The sequence below is a fragment of the Mustela lutreola genome, chromosome 6 (genome assembly GCF_030435805.1).
Source record: "Mustela lutreola isolate mMusLut2 chromosome 6, mMusLut2.pri, whole genome shotgun sequence".
NCBI classification, from domain to species: Eukaryota; Metazoa; Chordata; class Mammalia; order Carnivora; family Mustelidae; genus Mustela; species Mustela lutreola.
Window position 1 is genome coordinate 12263446 of NC_081295.1, and position 17834 is coordinate 12281279.

At 35.5% G+C, this 17834-nt stretch overlaps 1 protein-coding gene across 12 annotated transcripts in view; it reads right to left on the bottom strand.

The window, feature by feature from the left end:
* Window positions 1–17834, bottom strand: part of SCAF8 (SR-related CTD associated factor 8) — a 225641-nt gene that overhangs the window by 163117 nt on the left and 44690 nt on the right. For 11 of the 12 annotated variants that reach the window (XR_009354467.1, XR_009354464.1, XR_009354466.1 and 8 more), the window contains 6 exons: window positions 16108–16269; window positions 10583–10736; window positions 9595–9725; window positions 6292–6468; window positions 5354–5433; window positions 3496–3613 (listed from right to left, as the gene is read on the bottom strand). Coding sequence is in view for 5 of the 12 variants with exons in the window: in XM_059176689.1 (XP_059032672.1) it covers window positions 3496–3613; window positions 5354–5433; window positions 6292–6468; window positions 9595–9725; window positions 10583–10736; window positions 16108–16269 (822 nt within the window). In the remaining 7 variants the exon portion in view is untranslated. The remainder of the gene's footprint in view (window positions 1–3495; window positions 3614–5353; window positions 5434–6291; window positions 6469–9594; window positions 9726–10582; window positions 10737–16107; window positions 16270–17834) is intronic. The other variant, XM_059176692.1, reaches the window with a different exon arrangement.

Below are 17834 nucleotides of genomic sequence, written 5' to 3' on the forward strand. Positions count from 1 at the left end.
ACTACATTTCAATTATGTAAATTAAAACTACTCATCAAGTATTTCCCCCTATCTCTTTTAGTCTCACTTCTGTAAACTATCTGTGAGATGACTTCACATCTATTTTAAAAGGATCCATTGGACCCAGGTGGCAAATGATAGCTTTACTGATAACACTGGTAGACATCCTTAGTATATATCCTGGGATACACTTCTAGTTTCTTCAATGATGTCCTCATTGTAAAGCATCAATACTGAAAAAATAGAAGACAGAACACTGAATACTGAGTAAAATACTGAAAAAATAGAAGGGTAACAGCAGCTAGCAGAGACTTCTTTCAAAGTTGGATTAACACTCACAAAGTGTCACATTTTGATCAGTTATAGACCCATGTTCCTCCATTTTTTTCTGTGTAAGTGACAAGAAACACTGTTGAAAGCCTTACTGAAATTCACGCATGCTAGGCTATAATCCTACAATTGCAGTACCATGAAATGGGATTTATGTGAGCTATCAAATCACTTAAAGCAACTCCAGGCTCCTAATATTATCACCCATCTTAGGTTTTATCATGTTCAATTCTACTCTTTCCATTATAAACTCCTATATAAAAAAAATATTGAATCAAAGTAAGTTACATATGATAGCTCTTCATTATTAAGTGGCTGTATCTTCCACAATCTTTCTATTCCTAACATTCTTTCAAAAGCCCTTTTTTATCAGTCCTACCATTTTCATTATCAGTATTTTGAGCTATAGCTTTCTTGACATCTTTTGAATATCCTGATAAAACAATTATCAATATCATGAACTAGAACTTACTTCAGACAAGGGCAATCATTCTCTTTCCAACAGGACTATTACTCCCTTCATAATTTAGCCACTCCTTGAAGTGCTCCGTTTTCAGTGGTTTTCTATTGTTAGGGATATTAGGTAACAACTCACATGCAGGTGTGGTCAGGGCTGCAATGAGTAGGGTGCCGCTGGCAATCCCACTCCTTTCTTTAAGACACCCTAAGAACTTTTAAGTGGCCATAAGGAGCTCACTGGTAAACAAATATGCTGGCAATCCCACTCCTTTATTTAAGACACCCTAAGAACTTTTAAGTGGCCATAAGGAGCTCACTGGTAAACAAATATGCTTCATTTTTCTGCATTATTTCACCTTATCTTCATCATATGAAAGCAACGGGTTTGGTAGAGCCAATTACACAATTTATTAAATTTAATGGTTATGCTGCTGATACACTACTTTCCAATTGGAAATCTGTCACAGGTTTTGAACACCATCTACCTGATTAATTAGAAAAGTTGCTTTTCTTTCACCACTCCCTTTCTTCAACACTCACTTTTGAACAAAAGCTTTTAACAACATCTAATTCTTTCAAAAGGATCTTATTTTCTTAAAATTTTGAGATTATGTATTAACTAAGCCCAGAGCTCTGTTTTTCTTTGGTTGGTGAGATTCTTAAGACCGAATAACCCTGAAAAATGGAATGGGAGGAAATGAGAGATGCAAACAAACCATGAGCGATTCCTAATCATGAGAATATTATGGGAATATATGGGATTATATGGGAATGAGGGTTGCTGGAGGGGAGGTGGGTGAGGAGATGGGGTAACTGAGTGACAGGCATTAAGGAGGGCACAAGATGAAATGAGCAATGACTGTTACGCGTAAATGACAAATTCCCGAGCTCTACATATGAAACTAATGCTGTATTATGTGTTGACTAACTGAATTTAAAGAACAAAAAAGGACAAAAAGAAAAATGTTCTCTCAAGTTCCTAGGAATTTTCACTTCAATAATTTGGTGTTAATTTTAAGAATACTACTTTGATTTTACCGCTTCTACTACAACTCCTGAAGGGAAACTGGAACTAAGACAATTAAAATTGCCAAATTTACAGATGGGATGAATCTGCCATTTGATAACCTCTTCCATCACAATTGCCCCCTGCCTCTCTAACAGCTCTGAGGTTTTTTAATTACATGACTGACAACTTGTTTCTTTTCATTGATTTACAATTTATGTTTTTCTTTAAAAACGTCCAAATGTTCTACATTTGCTCTACCTTTAAAGTTCCTGAATTCTCAGGCAGATATATCTACCTGACATGAAATACTGTAGTAGTAGATGTATCTACTCCAACCATTTCTATCAAAATTATTCCTTCAAAACAAGATACAGAATTCCATTCTCATAATACAAGTATATGTTCCAACCTTAGCAAATACCATTAATATCATTTTATGCTTACTATCTGGTTTAAAAGGGTAAGTTCAGACCCCAGCAGAGTCCAAGGTTTGTTATCCCTTTAAACTAAAATAACTTTTCTCTCTCCTTTACTTCCACTGTTCTTCACCTGTACCTCTATTACAGAAACTAGAATTCTGCCCTGTGTTCATACAGATGTACATGTTCCATTAGAGAAGAGATTGTTTGAGGCCAGATGCTTTTTTGTTCACCTGTGTTCATCTGTGTATATATCATTTGCCTAACAACACACTGCTCATACTTTAAAAAATGTGTGGAGTATGACTTAGTTAAGTTTTGGATATAAGGAAGAAGTGAGACTGGGCTGAATTTGAAAACACTCATGTTCTAAACAGTTTATATATGCAAGTATTTCTCAAATGGAGGAAAAACAGGCTTTGTAATGGATTAACCCTGCCTTTGAAGTTTGACAAATTTTGTCAATTCTAAAGTATGATTCTTCTTCACACATTATCATCCCTGTAATTTATTAAGGTTCTTTTAACTCTGTAAGATGTACTTTTGAAGTGATTAAAAATTCTTAGCTGTACATAAAATAACAGTGTGTCTTGGAGTGCCTAGGTGGCTCAGTGGGTTAAGCCTCTGCCTTCGGCTCAGGTCATGATCTCAGGGTCCTGGGATCAAGCCCCGCATCGGGCTCTCCGCTCAGGAGAAAGCCTGCTTCCCCGCCTACTGGTGATCTCTCTCTCTCTCTCTCTGTCAAATAAATAAATAAAATTTAAAAAAAAAATTATACATAAAAAAAGACAAACAGTGTGTCTTAAGACTAATTATACATCTGATTAGCTATACAGTTTTGCGATGGATGTTTAATTTCATTACAGTACAATGGAAGGCAAAATGCTATCTCATAGCATTAAATGTAATGCATGCCTCCTAAACTTCCTGCACACAGCAGCAGCCTAATTAAAGGAGTAATCTATTTTGCCATCATCACTCTCAAGAAAAGCAAAATCATCATGACCTTGCTTGACAGGGAACTGAGCAGAGAAAAGCACATGGAGTTTTAAGTTGTAATACCGAAACACCACCTCTGTTTTCTGTTCTCCACTGCTAGTATACCAAGCACATGTATATATCCAGAACACATTCTGGTAACAGAAAAGACTATAAATGTTCTGAAAAGGCTGACCTTCCTAGTACTAGAACTGAAGAAAAATCACCATGCTTGAAAAACACCACTTTATAGAATGTAGATAGCAATAACTCTAAAGACCACAAGATGGAGTTATAAACCTTTTGAGGCTGTTGCTGTTCTAGGAGCTGCTGTCTGAGATGTTCAAGGTTTTGCTGCTGTAGTTGTTCAGCTATCTGATGAAAAATGGAATTGTTCACAGATTCTGAAACATGAGAACTAGAAGGAAAAACAAGTAGAAATACATTTTAAAACACAGTAAAGATAATACAAAATAACTGATTTTAACCTCCCCCATGCCAATTAAATGAAACAGACTCTACTACAATGTTTACTTTTGAAATATTAACAGAAAATAGAATACCTCAGAACATTAATATGTTAAAAGAGAAAGATACTCTCCAATAATCTCTCAACAGGTGGATAACATGTTAAAGATATTCTGATGGAAGATCTGTTATAATGGTCTCACACTATTAAATACATATAAATTAGTATTTTTTACATTAGAGTACTTTAAGAAAATTTCAATGAAACATATAAAAACAGTTAAAAGTATCTAAACATTGTCACTTTAACTCCTTCTCTAACTATAAGATAGTGGGAGAAATGGTCTATCAATCAGTACATGTGAAATCAACAATTGTAATTGACCATAAACTTTACAAAACTAATCCGCTTTCTTTAGAAAAGCATTCACATTATTAGGTATGTTAACAGAAACAGTACTTAGATAAGAGGAAATAATAATTTAACTATACTCTGGGAAATTCACACCTGGAATACACCTGGAATTCTGGGTGCCACAAGGTAAGACATGAACAAAAAAGAGGGCATCCCAAAAGGGGCAATCAGGATGGTGAGAAGTCTTGAAACAGTTGAAAAAAAGTGTACTTCATCTGGAGCAAATAAACCTAAGGGGAAGAATGATACCTAACTTCAAATATTGTAAAGGCTAGGTCTCAAAAGATAATGGAGCAAATTTGTTTCCTTGCTTCAGAATGCAAAATGGATCAGTGTGTATAAAGTAAATCAAACAGGATTCAATTAACAAAGATTATTTAACTTGTCATCATAGAAGGCATTAAAACATTATAAAAATATCCTATCAGAACCATTAAAGGAGATTCTTACGTTGCTCAGGACACTAATCTACACAATCTCAAATATTTCTCCTCCAATTTTGTAATTCATAATCTAAAGTGTTAGATTTTAATTTTTCAAGTAAAATCTCTTTATCAAAAGGACATATGTATTTTCTGTATTATATAAATATATTTTAAGACATATTATCCCAATATATAAAATGAATGGGCTCTGCTTGAAACAAGATTCCGAGAGGCATTCCCTCCATTGATCATCCTCCATCCTCCCTCCTGCCACACCCCCACTCTCCAACATCCTCTCCCCCACTGGTCCTTTCTCAAACCTGCAAGAACCTAAGGCTGCACAGAATTGCTTGAGAAAAGAAGAAAATCGCTGATCTAAATAAAAAGGTACAATCCATTATCTTTGAAAAAAACAAAATCCCTATAGTCCCAATCCTTACTTCTGATTAGTATGATTCACTCCCAGAATTCGGGAGAATTCCTAGAAGTGGACACCGACACTAGAAGCAAGCCTCTTTCCTATTATTTCAAATATTCTTACAATTGAATAAAATGCCTAATATAGATATAGAAAATATTGCAACTATATCAACATCTATCAATTCTCCTATAAAAAATTTTGATATACCCCAATTATTTGCAAAGATCTGAGAAAGGAGCCAAAATAAATAGGGAGGCAACAAGACAGCAACTCTACCATCTTTCTGTAATGTTAGAACTCAACAGCCTGAAATTTTATCCCCACTTATTCAAAGTATACTTGGTAGTTCAGACAGCAATGTCCCATCCAATGTTTATAATAATAATGGAAAAAATTATGGAAGTAAAGAAAAAAAAAAACAATTCTTACAGTTGAGAGGCTGAAATCTCCTTTTTGGGTTCTTCACTATGCTCAGAATCTTCCCCAAAATCAAACCTATCCATCAACTTCTAAGTCAGCGGGGGGAGTGGGTGGGGGGGAGGGAGAAAAAGACAAATTAAAAGGGGCTTCACACAAAAATAAGTAACAAATGCTATTCTGAATGTCAATGTCATCCCATTACTTTACTTCTATCACATTAATACATAAATGTTTTATATAATTTTATTCTACATTATAATAAAGAATTTGAGTCAATCTTTAAAGTACTTTGACGTACACTGCCTTATATAACAAATCACAATACAGGATAAATACTAATGCTCTACAGAAGAGAAGATGGGATTAAAATAATTAAATGGCTTACCAATAGTAACAAAGCTTGATTTAAAAAAACATCTAGGTCTGTAATCAGTGGATCTATTCCTAGTACATTTCTCTTCTTAGGATGGTCAACTGTCTTCCCAAGGATCAATTTAAAGGTTTTTATGTGGTTTAGCTTAACTGAGTCACCCAGGTGACCCCGTATGGTTTAGCTATTAAATTTTCAATTAAGCTAACAGATAAAAATGTCTAAGTAGTATAATAAATCGCTATTTATTTTCCTAAAAATATATAGTAGCAGAAACAAAAATAATATGTGTAACACTTCCAAGATATTTTAATGTTCTCATAATTAATAAGAACATTGAGGCAATCCTACTACAAATTATACATGAAAGATTTTCAACTTTAAAACCACTATCCTTTATAGTTAGGCCTAATTTATAAAGCACAGTGGTTTTAAAGTTGAAAATATATATATTATACAGTAGAGTACATACTGTGATTGTTCTATAATAAAATACAATGTACAGAATTAGAATCCAAATGATTGCATATAGACTTTAATACTTCTTAGAGAACAAATCTGGTAACTTAATTTCTACCTTGTTGAAAGCCACTCCCTGTTCCAAGGGGTTCAGGGTGTTGGCTGCGGCAGCTGCAGCCGTGAGCTGTGCTGTGAGAGCCTGCAACTGCACAACAAGACCAGCATCCAGGGCCTGCAGAATCGAAGGCTGAGGCTTCTGCTGCTGTAGCTGTAAAGTTTGTATTAACTGCTGAAGCTGAAGGAGAAGAAAGGAAAATTATTACAAACTGATACTGGGTTTTATCTGTAAGAATGCCAATCTAAAAAAAAAAAAAAAAAAAAAAAAGAATGCCAATCTTTTAGTCAAAAAGATTCACTGTTACACAGTCTTTGGAGATCAAGAGAAAACAGATACTAATTCAAAGTAAGATAGTTTTTTTAAAAACGGTGTGTGCCACCTTTAACAGTCCTTAAGAAGTCTGTCTTGCTTCTGGAAAGCCAGAGAACTTTAAGCCAAATAAAGTGGTCATACAATGACAGACAAAGAATTCATTACATACAGACTGATTTTTTCACTAAGCTTTTCTTTTAAAGATTTTATTTATTTAGAGTGCGGGCACAAGCTGGGAGTGGGCCAATGGGAGAGAGAATCCCAAGCAGAACACACGCTGAGCGTGGAACCCAAAGCAGGGCTCCTGAAGGGGGTTCCACACAGGGCTTAAACCCATGACCCTGAGATCACGAGCTGAGCCAAAATCAAGGGCTGGAAGCTCAAATGACTGAGGCACCCAGGTGCCCCATCACTAAGCTTTCATTGCTTCTTCAATTAACTCCTTAATCTCTGTAGTAAAACAAAACAAAACAACAATAACAACAAAAAACAAGCACTGACAGCAATTGCTTTTGCTAGCTTTCAGATTTACCATCAGATAACACATTTCCTGAAAGCAGGAAAGGCAAATAAGAAATTTGGAGAATTCTGAAACTAAGGAAATTAAAAGTGAATAGTGCCAGTAAGAGTTGAAATCAAATCCCTGTTCCTTCTATTCATCCATCCTCTTAAAAACCAGAAACAACAGTAAGATCCTGAAGATATTCACAGTTAAGTAAACCCTATATACATCTAAGAAGTAACTAATACTTTCCTAATCAAGATCTCAATCTGACTTGAATCTGAAAATGATCAATTTACAATAGTAATAAGACATGTGTACTGTTTAGGTGAAGATTAACTTACAGTGGGAGAAGGTACAAAAGCCATCCCAGATGAAAGTAATTTCATGCCCATCTACAAGAGCTACATTAAGAAACAAACTAGAGTCATTTGGCTACCAAATAAACTGTAACTACAAACTACTAATATGATAGCAAAGAAAATAATACCAAAATATATGATAGCTTAGTTACTGCACTGAAGAAGCTCCAGAACAGACAGGATGGTGAGAGGGAGGAGGAAAAGTAGGAAAAAAGGGAGGGAGAGGAAGAAGGGGCAGAGGGGGAAAGAGAGAAGAGGGTTAATGCCATATTTTCTCCTTTACACATTTTAACTACTCCTTTTGACATGAGCATTTTTCCAGACAGCACTGTTACTGTTTCAGTCAGGTTCAAACCAGTGAGGGATCCCACTTTCCTTCTACTCTTGACTTAATAGTAGTCTATCAATTACTAGGTCTTCTTAACTCTCTTTGCACTACTTCTAGAAAAATCACTTCTCCTGCCAAAAGTATTTATTTTAGTAAGTATCATTTAAAATGAGAACATTTGCTTTATGAATTATTTTCAAAATATCATTAATCACAAGATTAAAATTAATAATTTGATAATTTTAGCTAATATCCAATTCAGTTTCCCAACTGACCCCCAAAATGGAGAAACTGGATCTAATCTGACAATAACTAAATTAGGTTTTACATGTTTAAAACTCTAGAATGGTCCCTTTTTTCTGAAGTGTGTCATTTTGAGAGGGTCTGCTACCCTACTATTTCTCACATACCTATTACTTCCCTTTTATCATTCTTACCAAAACGAAAATACTTCCTATTCCTAGGCTTCTTGCCTCTCCCACCCACTAAAGTACGGTTCAGATCGATGACTTCAATATGAAAAAGTTCCCCACTGCTTAGCATATGAACTCCTTGTTTTTCAGCCCATCATTTCCATCTTTTGAAACCAGATCCACACTTAGGTCTACCATGTCAACTCTGTCTTCATTAACTTACATGCACAGGCCATCTAACCTTCCAAACATCTCAACTCTGAAAGAGCTTTGCATATCCAACACTTATGCCTCCACACACTCTATTCACTCATTCTACAAAAATGTACCAAATGTTTGTTACAACTTAAACTCTGGAGACACAGCAGTAAACAAAACAAATGAAAAAAATTCTCATCCTTGTAGAGCATCTTTTCTGGTGGGAAGAGATAGAGAATAAATAAAAAAGTTGTATAATGTAACAGAAAGAAAGTAGGTGATACAAAAAAGGAGCATAGGGGAATGAAAGAATGTGCAGTTTTAAGTCACTTTTTGAAGGCTTTATTAAGGTGAAACTTAATCAAAAACTGGAAGTGGCTGAAACCTCATGAATATTTGGGAAAAGAGTTCAGGGGGGAAGAGGGGTCTTATTGCACAGATCACAATTAATTTGGTTTTTAAAGGACAGGTAAAGAAAGGAGATGCGAAGAATGGGCTATCCTCAAACCCTACCATGAGAGTTTCATTTTGTCTCACTTCAAATGGCACTTCCTCAAAAATACCTTCTCTTGGCAACCCTCTCTAATTCTGACCCCTTTTCCCAAACCCAGTCACTTTAAAAACTTTTATCCTGTTTTAAGTCATGTATCACCATCTAAACAAATTTTTATACTTTCTTATATTTTTCTCCCCTAACATAGAAAGACATCTTTCCTAGGAGAGAGGACATCCCTGTCTTGTTACTGGAGTAACACCTAATAATGTTTACACAAATTATGTACTAAGTCAGTATTTTGGTATGAAACGAAGTTTTTATAAAACAGTGCATAAGGGCACCTGGGTGGCTCAGTGGGTTAAGCCTCTGCCTTCAGCTCAGGTCATTATCCCAGGGTCCTGGGGTCGAGCCCTGTGTTGGGCTCCCTGCTCTGCAGAGAGCCTTCTTCCCCCCCTCTCTCTGCCTGCCTACTTGTGATGTCTCTCTCTGTGAAATAAATAAAATCTTTTTTTAAAAAAAGTGCATAAAACAATGCCTTACTAAATGAAAAATCGAGTTACAAAGTAGTATCCATAGTGTGATCTCATTTTTACAGAAATAACATATCCTTAAGGTGGTACAGTATAAAAAAATACATTAAGAAAATAATGAGTTCTAAATCACTGTTGATTTAACAAAAAAAAACTGCTCACCTGTTGGCCTTGAGGACTTTGTAAGATCTGAGCTACTGCTGCAAGTGTATCTGTGTTTGTTATCTGAGACACCCACGGATCTGGCAGACCTTGGACCACATTGGCTGGAGTAACAGGCGTCACAGGAGTTCCTTTTAATAAGACATCATACCCACCCAAATAAATACGTAAGTAAATAAAAGTAAGACTTGGAAAGGTAGAGAGATTTGCTTTGACACTTTCATAAAATATATATAAATTCAGATGTTTTTATTTTATTGTCTGATTACAGAATTAGATAGATTGGGGAAAAAAAACAAAACACTAAAAGGATCTGTCCATACTTGTCCTCATTAACTAAACTACTACTTTAAAGTAGCCTACAATACTTAGAAATCTTTAAAAATCTTACTACAGAAGAAAATTCAAGGACATGAGGAAATGTTAAAAATATAATCAAAATATTAGAAAACAATATGTATAATATAAATCTTTAAAAATGGACATGCATGTGTACAAACACAAACACAACAAAAACTAAATAAATACCAAATGTTAATTCCTGAACCATGGTAACAAATTCTAAAATGTCATTTAAATACACTTTAAAAAACAAGATTTTGAGATTATTACTAAAGCATTCTTGGCTCCATTAGATAATTTTTTTCAGGGTTCCTTATAAATATTAAGTTCCCCTACTATACCACAATTTGATTTACATGCAAGTTTATGGACAGCCTAAACCAGGAAAAAACATAAGTGACATACCATTTTCCTAAAGGTCACTATATTTATGCTTCTAGGATTTCAAATATTCAGCTTTTTGATTTTTAGAAAAGAATTATACACAAATATAAATTCTGTTTATTTTTCCTTCAAATTACATTTCCTTTCCATTACTTAATGCTAGATAAATTCTCCTACACTGTCAAACTGTTACTTTATAAATGAATAATCACCTGGGGGGGGGAGAATATTTAGAAAACAAATTCCTATCAAGGTAACATACCTGGGGTGTTGCTCATAGCAGCAGTAGTACTGGCCAAAACAGGTGTGACAACTGGGGGAGGAATCCCTGCTGCCATGTCCAAAAGAGGCTGAATAATCTCACTCTTAAACACATTATTCTTCTGCCATAAGTTTAATACTCTCACTATTTTACTCTAGAAGAAAAAAGAAAAATGACACTTTGATTTTTTGCTTGCAAAACAGCACAGTCATTTCACAGAGACTATTCAAACAGTGGATGGGAAGGATAGATTAAAATACTTCTACTGTAGTACTTCCTGCCCCTGAAATCATGTTTCTGTAATTCTGATTTGCTAATCTTAATACACTTGAAAGAAAAATGTTCATTTTGATAAATACACAAGATAAATGAAAGCTACATTTCGTAGAAGAAAGGAACAGCAACTAGGTTTCAGCTTCTACGTGAGGTCTAATGAGATTGACGGAGAGGTTTGCCTGCAGAGTGTGTAAGTTGCTGAGGTGATCAGGATTTACCTCAGCACCAAAGCTATACTGTCAGGTGATTTTTAACTTTATGTTTTAAACAAATGACAAACTTTAAGACAAAGTCCTTATCTAATATGACTTTCTGTAAAAAGATTTTATTTATTTATGAGAGAGAGAAAGCACAAGTAGGCAGAGTAGTAGGTAGAGGTAGAGGGAGAAAAGAGGCTCTCCACTGAGCAGAGAACCTGATGCAGGGCTCGATCTCAGGACCTGGGGATCAAAACTGAACTGAATGAAGGCAGCTGCTTCAGTTCAGCCGACTGAGCCACCCAGGCGGCCCCTAACATGACGTTTTAAAACTTTATTATTGCAATCAATCCTATGAGAAAAGTAAACAAAATTTCCAAATCAGTATCCCAAAATATGTAAATTTCTAATACCTTTGAGCATATATAAAGAACCCTTTTTTATTCTCTCTCAGGGTCCAAAGTCTGTTTACATGGTACAGAATATTTATTCATTCAAATCTAGAAGACTTACTAGTGTGGTTACCTGCACTACTAAAACTCTACCACAATAAAAGAATTTTAAAATGCCGAAACTCATTTTAGACCCAAAGGCACCTCCAGATTTAAAGTGAGGGGGTGGAAAACAATTTACCATGCTAATGGACATCAAAAGAAAGCTGAGGCTGGATTTTAAGCGAAAGCCTATAATAAGAGATGAGGAAGGACACTGTATCTAGTTTAAAGGTCTGTCCAAAAAAAAGCTCTAACAATTTAAATATCTATGCCCCTAACACAACAGCAGCCAATTATATAAACCAGTTAATAACAAAAATCAAAGAAACACATTAACAATAATACAATAATAGTAGGGGATTTTAACACCCCCCTCACTGAAATGGACAGATCATTTAAGAAAAGATCAACAATGAAACAAAGGCATTAAATGATACATTAGACCAGATGGACATCAGAAATATATTCAGAATATTCCATCCCAAACCAACATAATACACATTCTTCTCTAGTGTACATGGAACATTCTCCAGAACAGATCACATCCTGGGTCACAAATCAGGTCTCAAATGGTACCAAAAGATTGAGATCATTCCCTGCATATTTTCAGACCAAAATGCTTTAAAACCAGAACTCAATCACAAGAGGAAAGTTGGAAAGAACTCAAATACATGGAGGCTAAAGAGCATCCTAGTAAAAAGTATATAGCAATACAAGCCTTTCTCAAGAAACAAGAAAGGTCTCAAATACATAACCTAACCCTACACCTAAAGGAACTGGAGAAAGAACAGCAAATAAAACCTAAACCCAGCAGAAGAAAAATAGTTAAGTATCAGAGCAGAAATCAATGAAATAGAAACAAAATGAATAGTAGAACAGATCAACGAAACTAGGAGCTGGTTCTCTGAAAGAATTAATAAGACTGATAAACCCCTGGCCAGACTTATCAAAAATAAAAGAGAAGGGACCTAAATTAATAGAATCATGAATGAAAGAGGAGAGATCACAACCAAAATCAAAGAAATACAAACAATTTTAAGAACATATTACAAGCAACTATACACCAGCAAATTTGACAATCTGAAAGGAATGGATGCATTCCTAGAGACATACAAACTACCAAAACTGAACCAGGAAGAAATAAAAAACATAAACAGACCCATAACCAGTAAGGAGATTGAAGAAGTCATTAAAAATATCCCAACAAACAAGACACCAGGGCCAGATGGGCTTACAAGAAGAATTTTTTTTTTTTTTTAAAGATTTTATTTATTTATTTGACAGGCAGAGATCACAAGTGGGCAGAGAGGCAGGCAGAGAGAGAGGAGGAAGCAGGCTCCCTGCTGAGCAGAGAGTCTGATGTGGGGCTCGATCCCAGGACCCTGGGATCATGACCTGAGCTGAAGGCAGAGGCTTTAACCCACTGAGCCACCCAGGCGCCCCACAAGAAGAATTTTTAAAGAAGAATTAATACCTATTCTCCTGAAACTGTTCCAAAAAAATTAAAATGGAAGGAAAACTTCCAAACTTATTTTATGAGGCCAGCATTACCTTGACCCCAAAACCAGACAAAGACCCCATCAAAAATTACAGAGCAATATCCCTGATGAACATGGATGCAAAAATTCTCACCAAAATGCTAGTCAAATGGATCCAACAGTACATTAAAAGGACTATTCACTACGGCCAAGTGGGATTTATTCCTGTTGAACAAACATCCGCAAATCAATCAATGTGATACAATACATTAATAAAAGAACAAAAACCATATGATACTCTCAACAGATGCTGAAAAAGCATTTGACAAAGGACAGCATCCTTTCTTGACTAGAACTATTCAAAATATAGGGATAGAGGGTACATACCTCAATATCAACAAAGCCATCTATGAAAAATTCACAGCGAGTATCATTCACAATGGGGAAAAACTGAGAGCTTTTCCCCTAAGGTCAGGAAAATGGCAGGGATGTCCACTATCACCACTGCTATTCAACATAGTACTAGAAGTCCTAGCCTCAGCAATCAGACAACAAAAAGAAATAAAAGCCATCTGAATTGGCAAGGAAGAAGCCAAACTCTCACTCTTTGCAGGTGATATGATACTTTGTGTGGAAAATCCAGAAGATCACTCCAAAACTGCTAAAACTCTTACAGAAATTCAGTAAAGTGTCAGGATATAAAATCAATGCACAGAAACCAGTTACATGTCTGTATACCAACGGCAAGACTGAAGACAGAGAAATTAAGGAGTCAGTCCCATTTAAAATTGCACCCCAAACCATAAGATACCTAGGGATAAACTTAACCAAAGAGACAAAGACTCTGTACTCAGAAAACTGTAAAGTACTCATGGAAGAAATTGAGGAAGACACAAAGAAATGGAAAAACGTTCCATGCTCATGGCTTGGAAGAAAAAATATTGTGAAAATGTCTATGTTACCCAGAGCAATCTATACATTTAATGCAATCCCTATCAAAATACCATCAACTTTTTTCAAAGAAATGGAACAAATAATCCTAAAATTTATATGGAACCAGAAAAGACCCCAAATAGCCAGAGGAATGTTGAAAGAGAAAGCCAAAGTTGGTGGCATCACAGTTCCAGACTTCAAGCTCTACTACAAAGTTACAATCACCAAGACAGTATGGTATTGGCAGAAAAACAGACACATAGATCAACGGATCAGAATAGAGCCCAGAAATGGACCCTCAACTCTATGGTCAACCAATCTTCGACAAAGCAGGAAATAAGTCCAATGGAAAAAAAAAAAAAGTCTCTTCAACAAATGGTGTTGGGAAAACTGGACAACCACATGCAGAAGAGTGAAACCGGACCATTTCCTTACACCACATACAAATACAGACTCAAAATGATGCAAGACAGGAATCTATCAAAAACCTTGAGAAGAACACAGGCGGCAATCTCTTTGACCTCAGCCACAGCAACTTCTTCCTAGAAACGTCACCAAAGGCAAGGGAAGCAAGGGCAAAAATGAACTATTGGGACTTCATCAAGAGCAAAAGCTTTTGCACAGCAAAGCAAACTGTAAACAAAACCAACTGACAGACAACTGATAGAATGGGAAAAGGTATTTGCAAATGACATATCAAATATAGGGCCAGTATTCAAAATCGATAAAGAACTTAACAAACTCAATACCCAAAAAACAAATAATCCAATCAAGAAACGAGCAGAAGACATGAACAGACATTTCTGCAAAGAACACATCCAGATGGCCAACAGACACATGAAAAAGTGCTCAACATCGCTCGACATCAGGGAAACACAAATCAAAACCAGAGTGAGATTCCACCTCACACCAGTCAGAAGGGCTAAAATTAACCCGTCAGAAAATGACAAGTGTTGGCAAGGATACAGAGAAAGGGAAACCCTCCTACATTGTTAGGTGGGATGCAAGCTGGTGCAGCCACTCTAGTAAACAGTATGGAGGTTCCTCAAAAACTTGAAAATAGAGCTACCCTATGACCCAGCAACTGCACTACTCGGTATTTACCCTATAGTGATCCAATGGGGCACATGCACCCGAATATTTATAACAGCAATGTTCACAATAGCCAAACTATGGAAAGAACCTAGATGTCCATCAACAGATGAATGGATAAAGAAAATATGGTGTGTATATGAGTATGTGTACACAACACACACACACACACACGAATACTATGCAGCCATCAAAAACCCCAAATCTTGCCATTGCAATAATACGGATGAACTAGAGGGTATTATGCTAAGTGAAGTAAGTCAATCAGAGAAAGAGAATTATGATCTCTTGTATATGAGGAATTTGAGAGGCAGGATGGGGGTCAATGGGGAGAAGGGAAGAAAAAATGAAACAAGATGGGACCGGGGAGGGAGACAAATCATAAAACACTCTTAATCTCAAGAAACAAACTAAGGGTAGCCTAGGATGGCTGGATGATGGCCACTGGTGAGGGTATATGGTATGGTGAGTGCTGTGAATTGTCTAAGACCGATGATTCACAGATCTGTAACCCTGTAACAGTATATGTTAATTTTAAAAAAATTTACTGTGTGACTATGAATTCCTTTAAAGAATGCCTAATATACAGAAGGGGTTCAATAAATGCATGTTGTAAAAAAAAAAAATGAAATAAAGGTTAGAATTCAAAAAATTAAAAAATGAAATAAAATGCAGTTATTTTCTGCTAACTGCTTAGCAAATCCATTTTTCATAGACACTAAGTAGGTAAATATCAGTTCAAATAATCAAAACATGAAATTAGTTGTGCGTGAGAATAAATAAGCTTTCAGTCTAATTGCAAAAGCTTATTTATAGCCAGTTTCTTTATCACCAATTGCTTCAATAAATTAAAAAAATAACCAAATCAACTACATCTCTCCATTTTTTGTTTAAGATGCTAAGAATCTCAGAATGTGGATAGTATAATAACTAAATACGCAAATTCAGAATTACTAGGAGGAAAGAGTAACATAAAATCATAGTTAAGATAAACTAGTCTCATTAAGAGCAAAGGGTAATATACCGACTTAAAAAAAAAAAAAAAGCCAGCATACCTTGTCATCCCCAGGGCAACGATATAAATTCTGGAAAGTGCTAATGATGTTATTACTAAATCTGGGTGCAAACACATCCTTTTCTTGACCAAACTGATGTCGAGATTGTCGTACAATGGAGTCAATAACATAAAGTCCAGGTACCTTGTATTCTGGTTTACACTGATGGAAAAAAGAATAGGAAGGGAAGGAATGAGAAGGCAGCATTTATTATAAATCCTATACAAATACAGAAACAATCATTATGTAGACGTAATGAGTGTTCAGACATTGACTATTCCACACCATCTGTCTCTGGAATGGCATTTTAATCTATTTTGGCTGTTCCATTCACCCAATTCAACTGCCAATCACCTACGTTCCAAAACAGTATTGCATAACTGGCTTGAGTGACAAAAGCCAAAAGGATAAATAAGGTACCATTATAACCACCCCCCCCCAAAAATTGTTTGATGACTTTGAAAAGCCACACACAAGGAAAACAACAAATTCAGGAAAGAGCTCTAGAAAAAGCATTGCCAACATACTCATTAGAAATCATCTGAAAACCTTTTACAAAAAGTTTTCTGTACTAATGAGGAGCACTGTAACATTCTAAATACACAAAGCCCAAAGTTTCAAAAATTTCCTCAAATACCACATCTATAAGAAAGATAAGACACAACCATTATGATTCCAGGAATCTATCCTATTTTTTAGCTACTCCACTGATAAATGTTTCTCAATCTTCTTATCCACCACCCAAATTGAGGAAAATACCTCCTACTTTCTTGCCACAAGCTTTTCTTCTAGCCTATCTGGTTAGGGAAGCACAATGAAGAATCCTTTTAGTATCAAGGTTACTGCTCCTGGTTTGTCACCATATCCAGAAGTGTAAGAAAACCTGCTTTCCAAGTTTATGTTAATTAACATGGAATTATAGCTGCAAAAAGCAGCTTCAATTTTTGGGTGTAATTAGCTAAGTATCTTACCCAAAGTAATTTCCTAGAAATCACATATGGCACTGAAGCACAATTATATTCTTGAAAAATCCTTGGAAACCTGAGTACCAGTGAGAACAGGATCCTTAATCCACCCCTAACACACACATACATGTTTCTAATGGCACTTTTGGCTGAAACAATGAGTGATTTCATTCTGCAAAAAGACAAGATGATGTTCATCTACTATACTTCATCTGTTTCTTCAAATGCTTAAAAACCTTATCCTTAGATTCTTTCTTACATCAAGAAAATAAAAAGACCTTTAGCATCAATTCACAAGTATCTATTTTAACACTCTGACTGTTAAAAACCTGAAATATTTCGTAAGAGGGCAATAATGTTGGTGTTTGGATACTGAAGTTTTAAGTTTAACCTACCTAAAGGTTAAAAATACCTGCTCTGTTGTAAATTATGGTTTTTGAATGCCTGAAATAGTATTCCCTCATGTTCCTAAAACATCTAGCATATTCATCCTTCAGTTCATGTATCTGGCCAAGGCTATCTTCCTTTGACTACCACACATCCAAAGAAATATCAACCTAACTGAGCAAATAATTTATCTCAGTAAAGAAAACTTAAAATTTAATGAAAAGCAGGACATCAACTTTGTTAAAATTTATCTAGTCCCTAATGCCACAAATATAGATAAGTGATTAATATTTATTGATTGACCTGATTTACTGGCATCTTAATTTTGCTAAAGACAAAAAATATTGACATAAATTATTTCACATACATGATTAC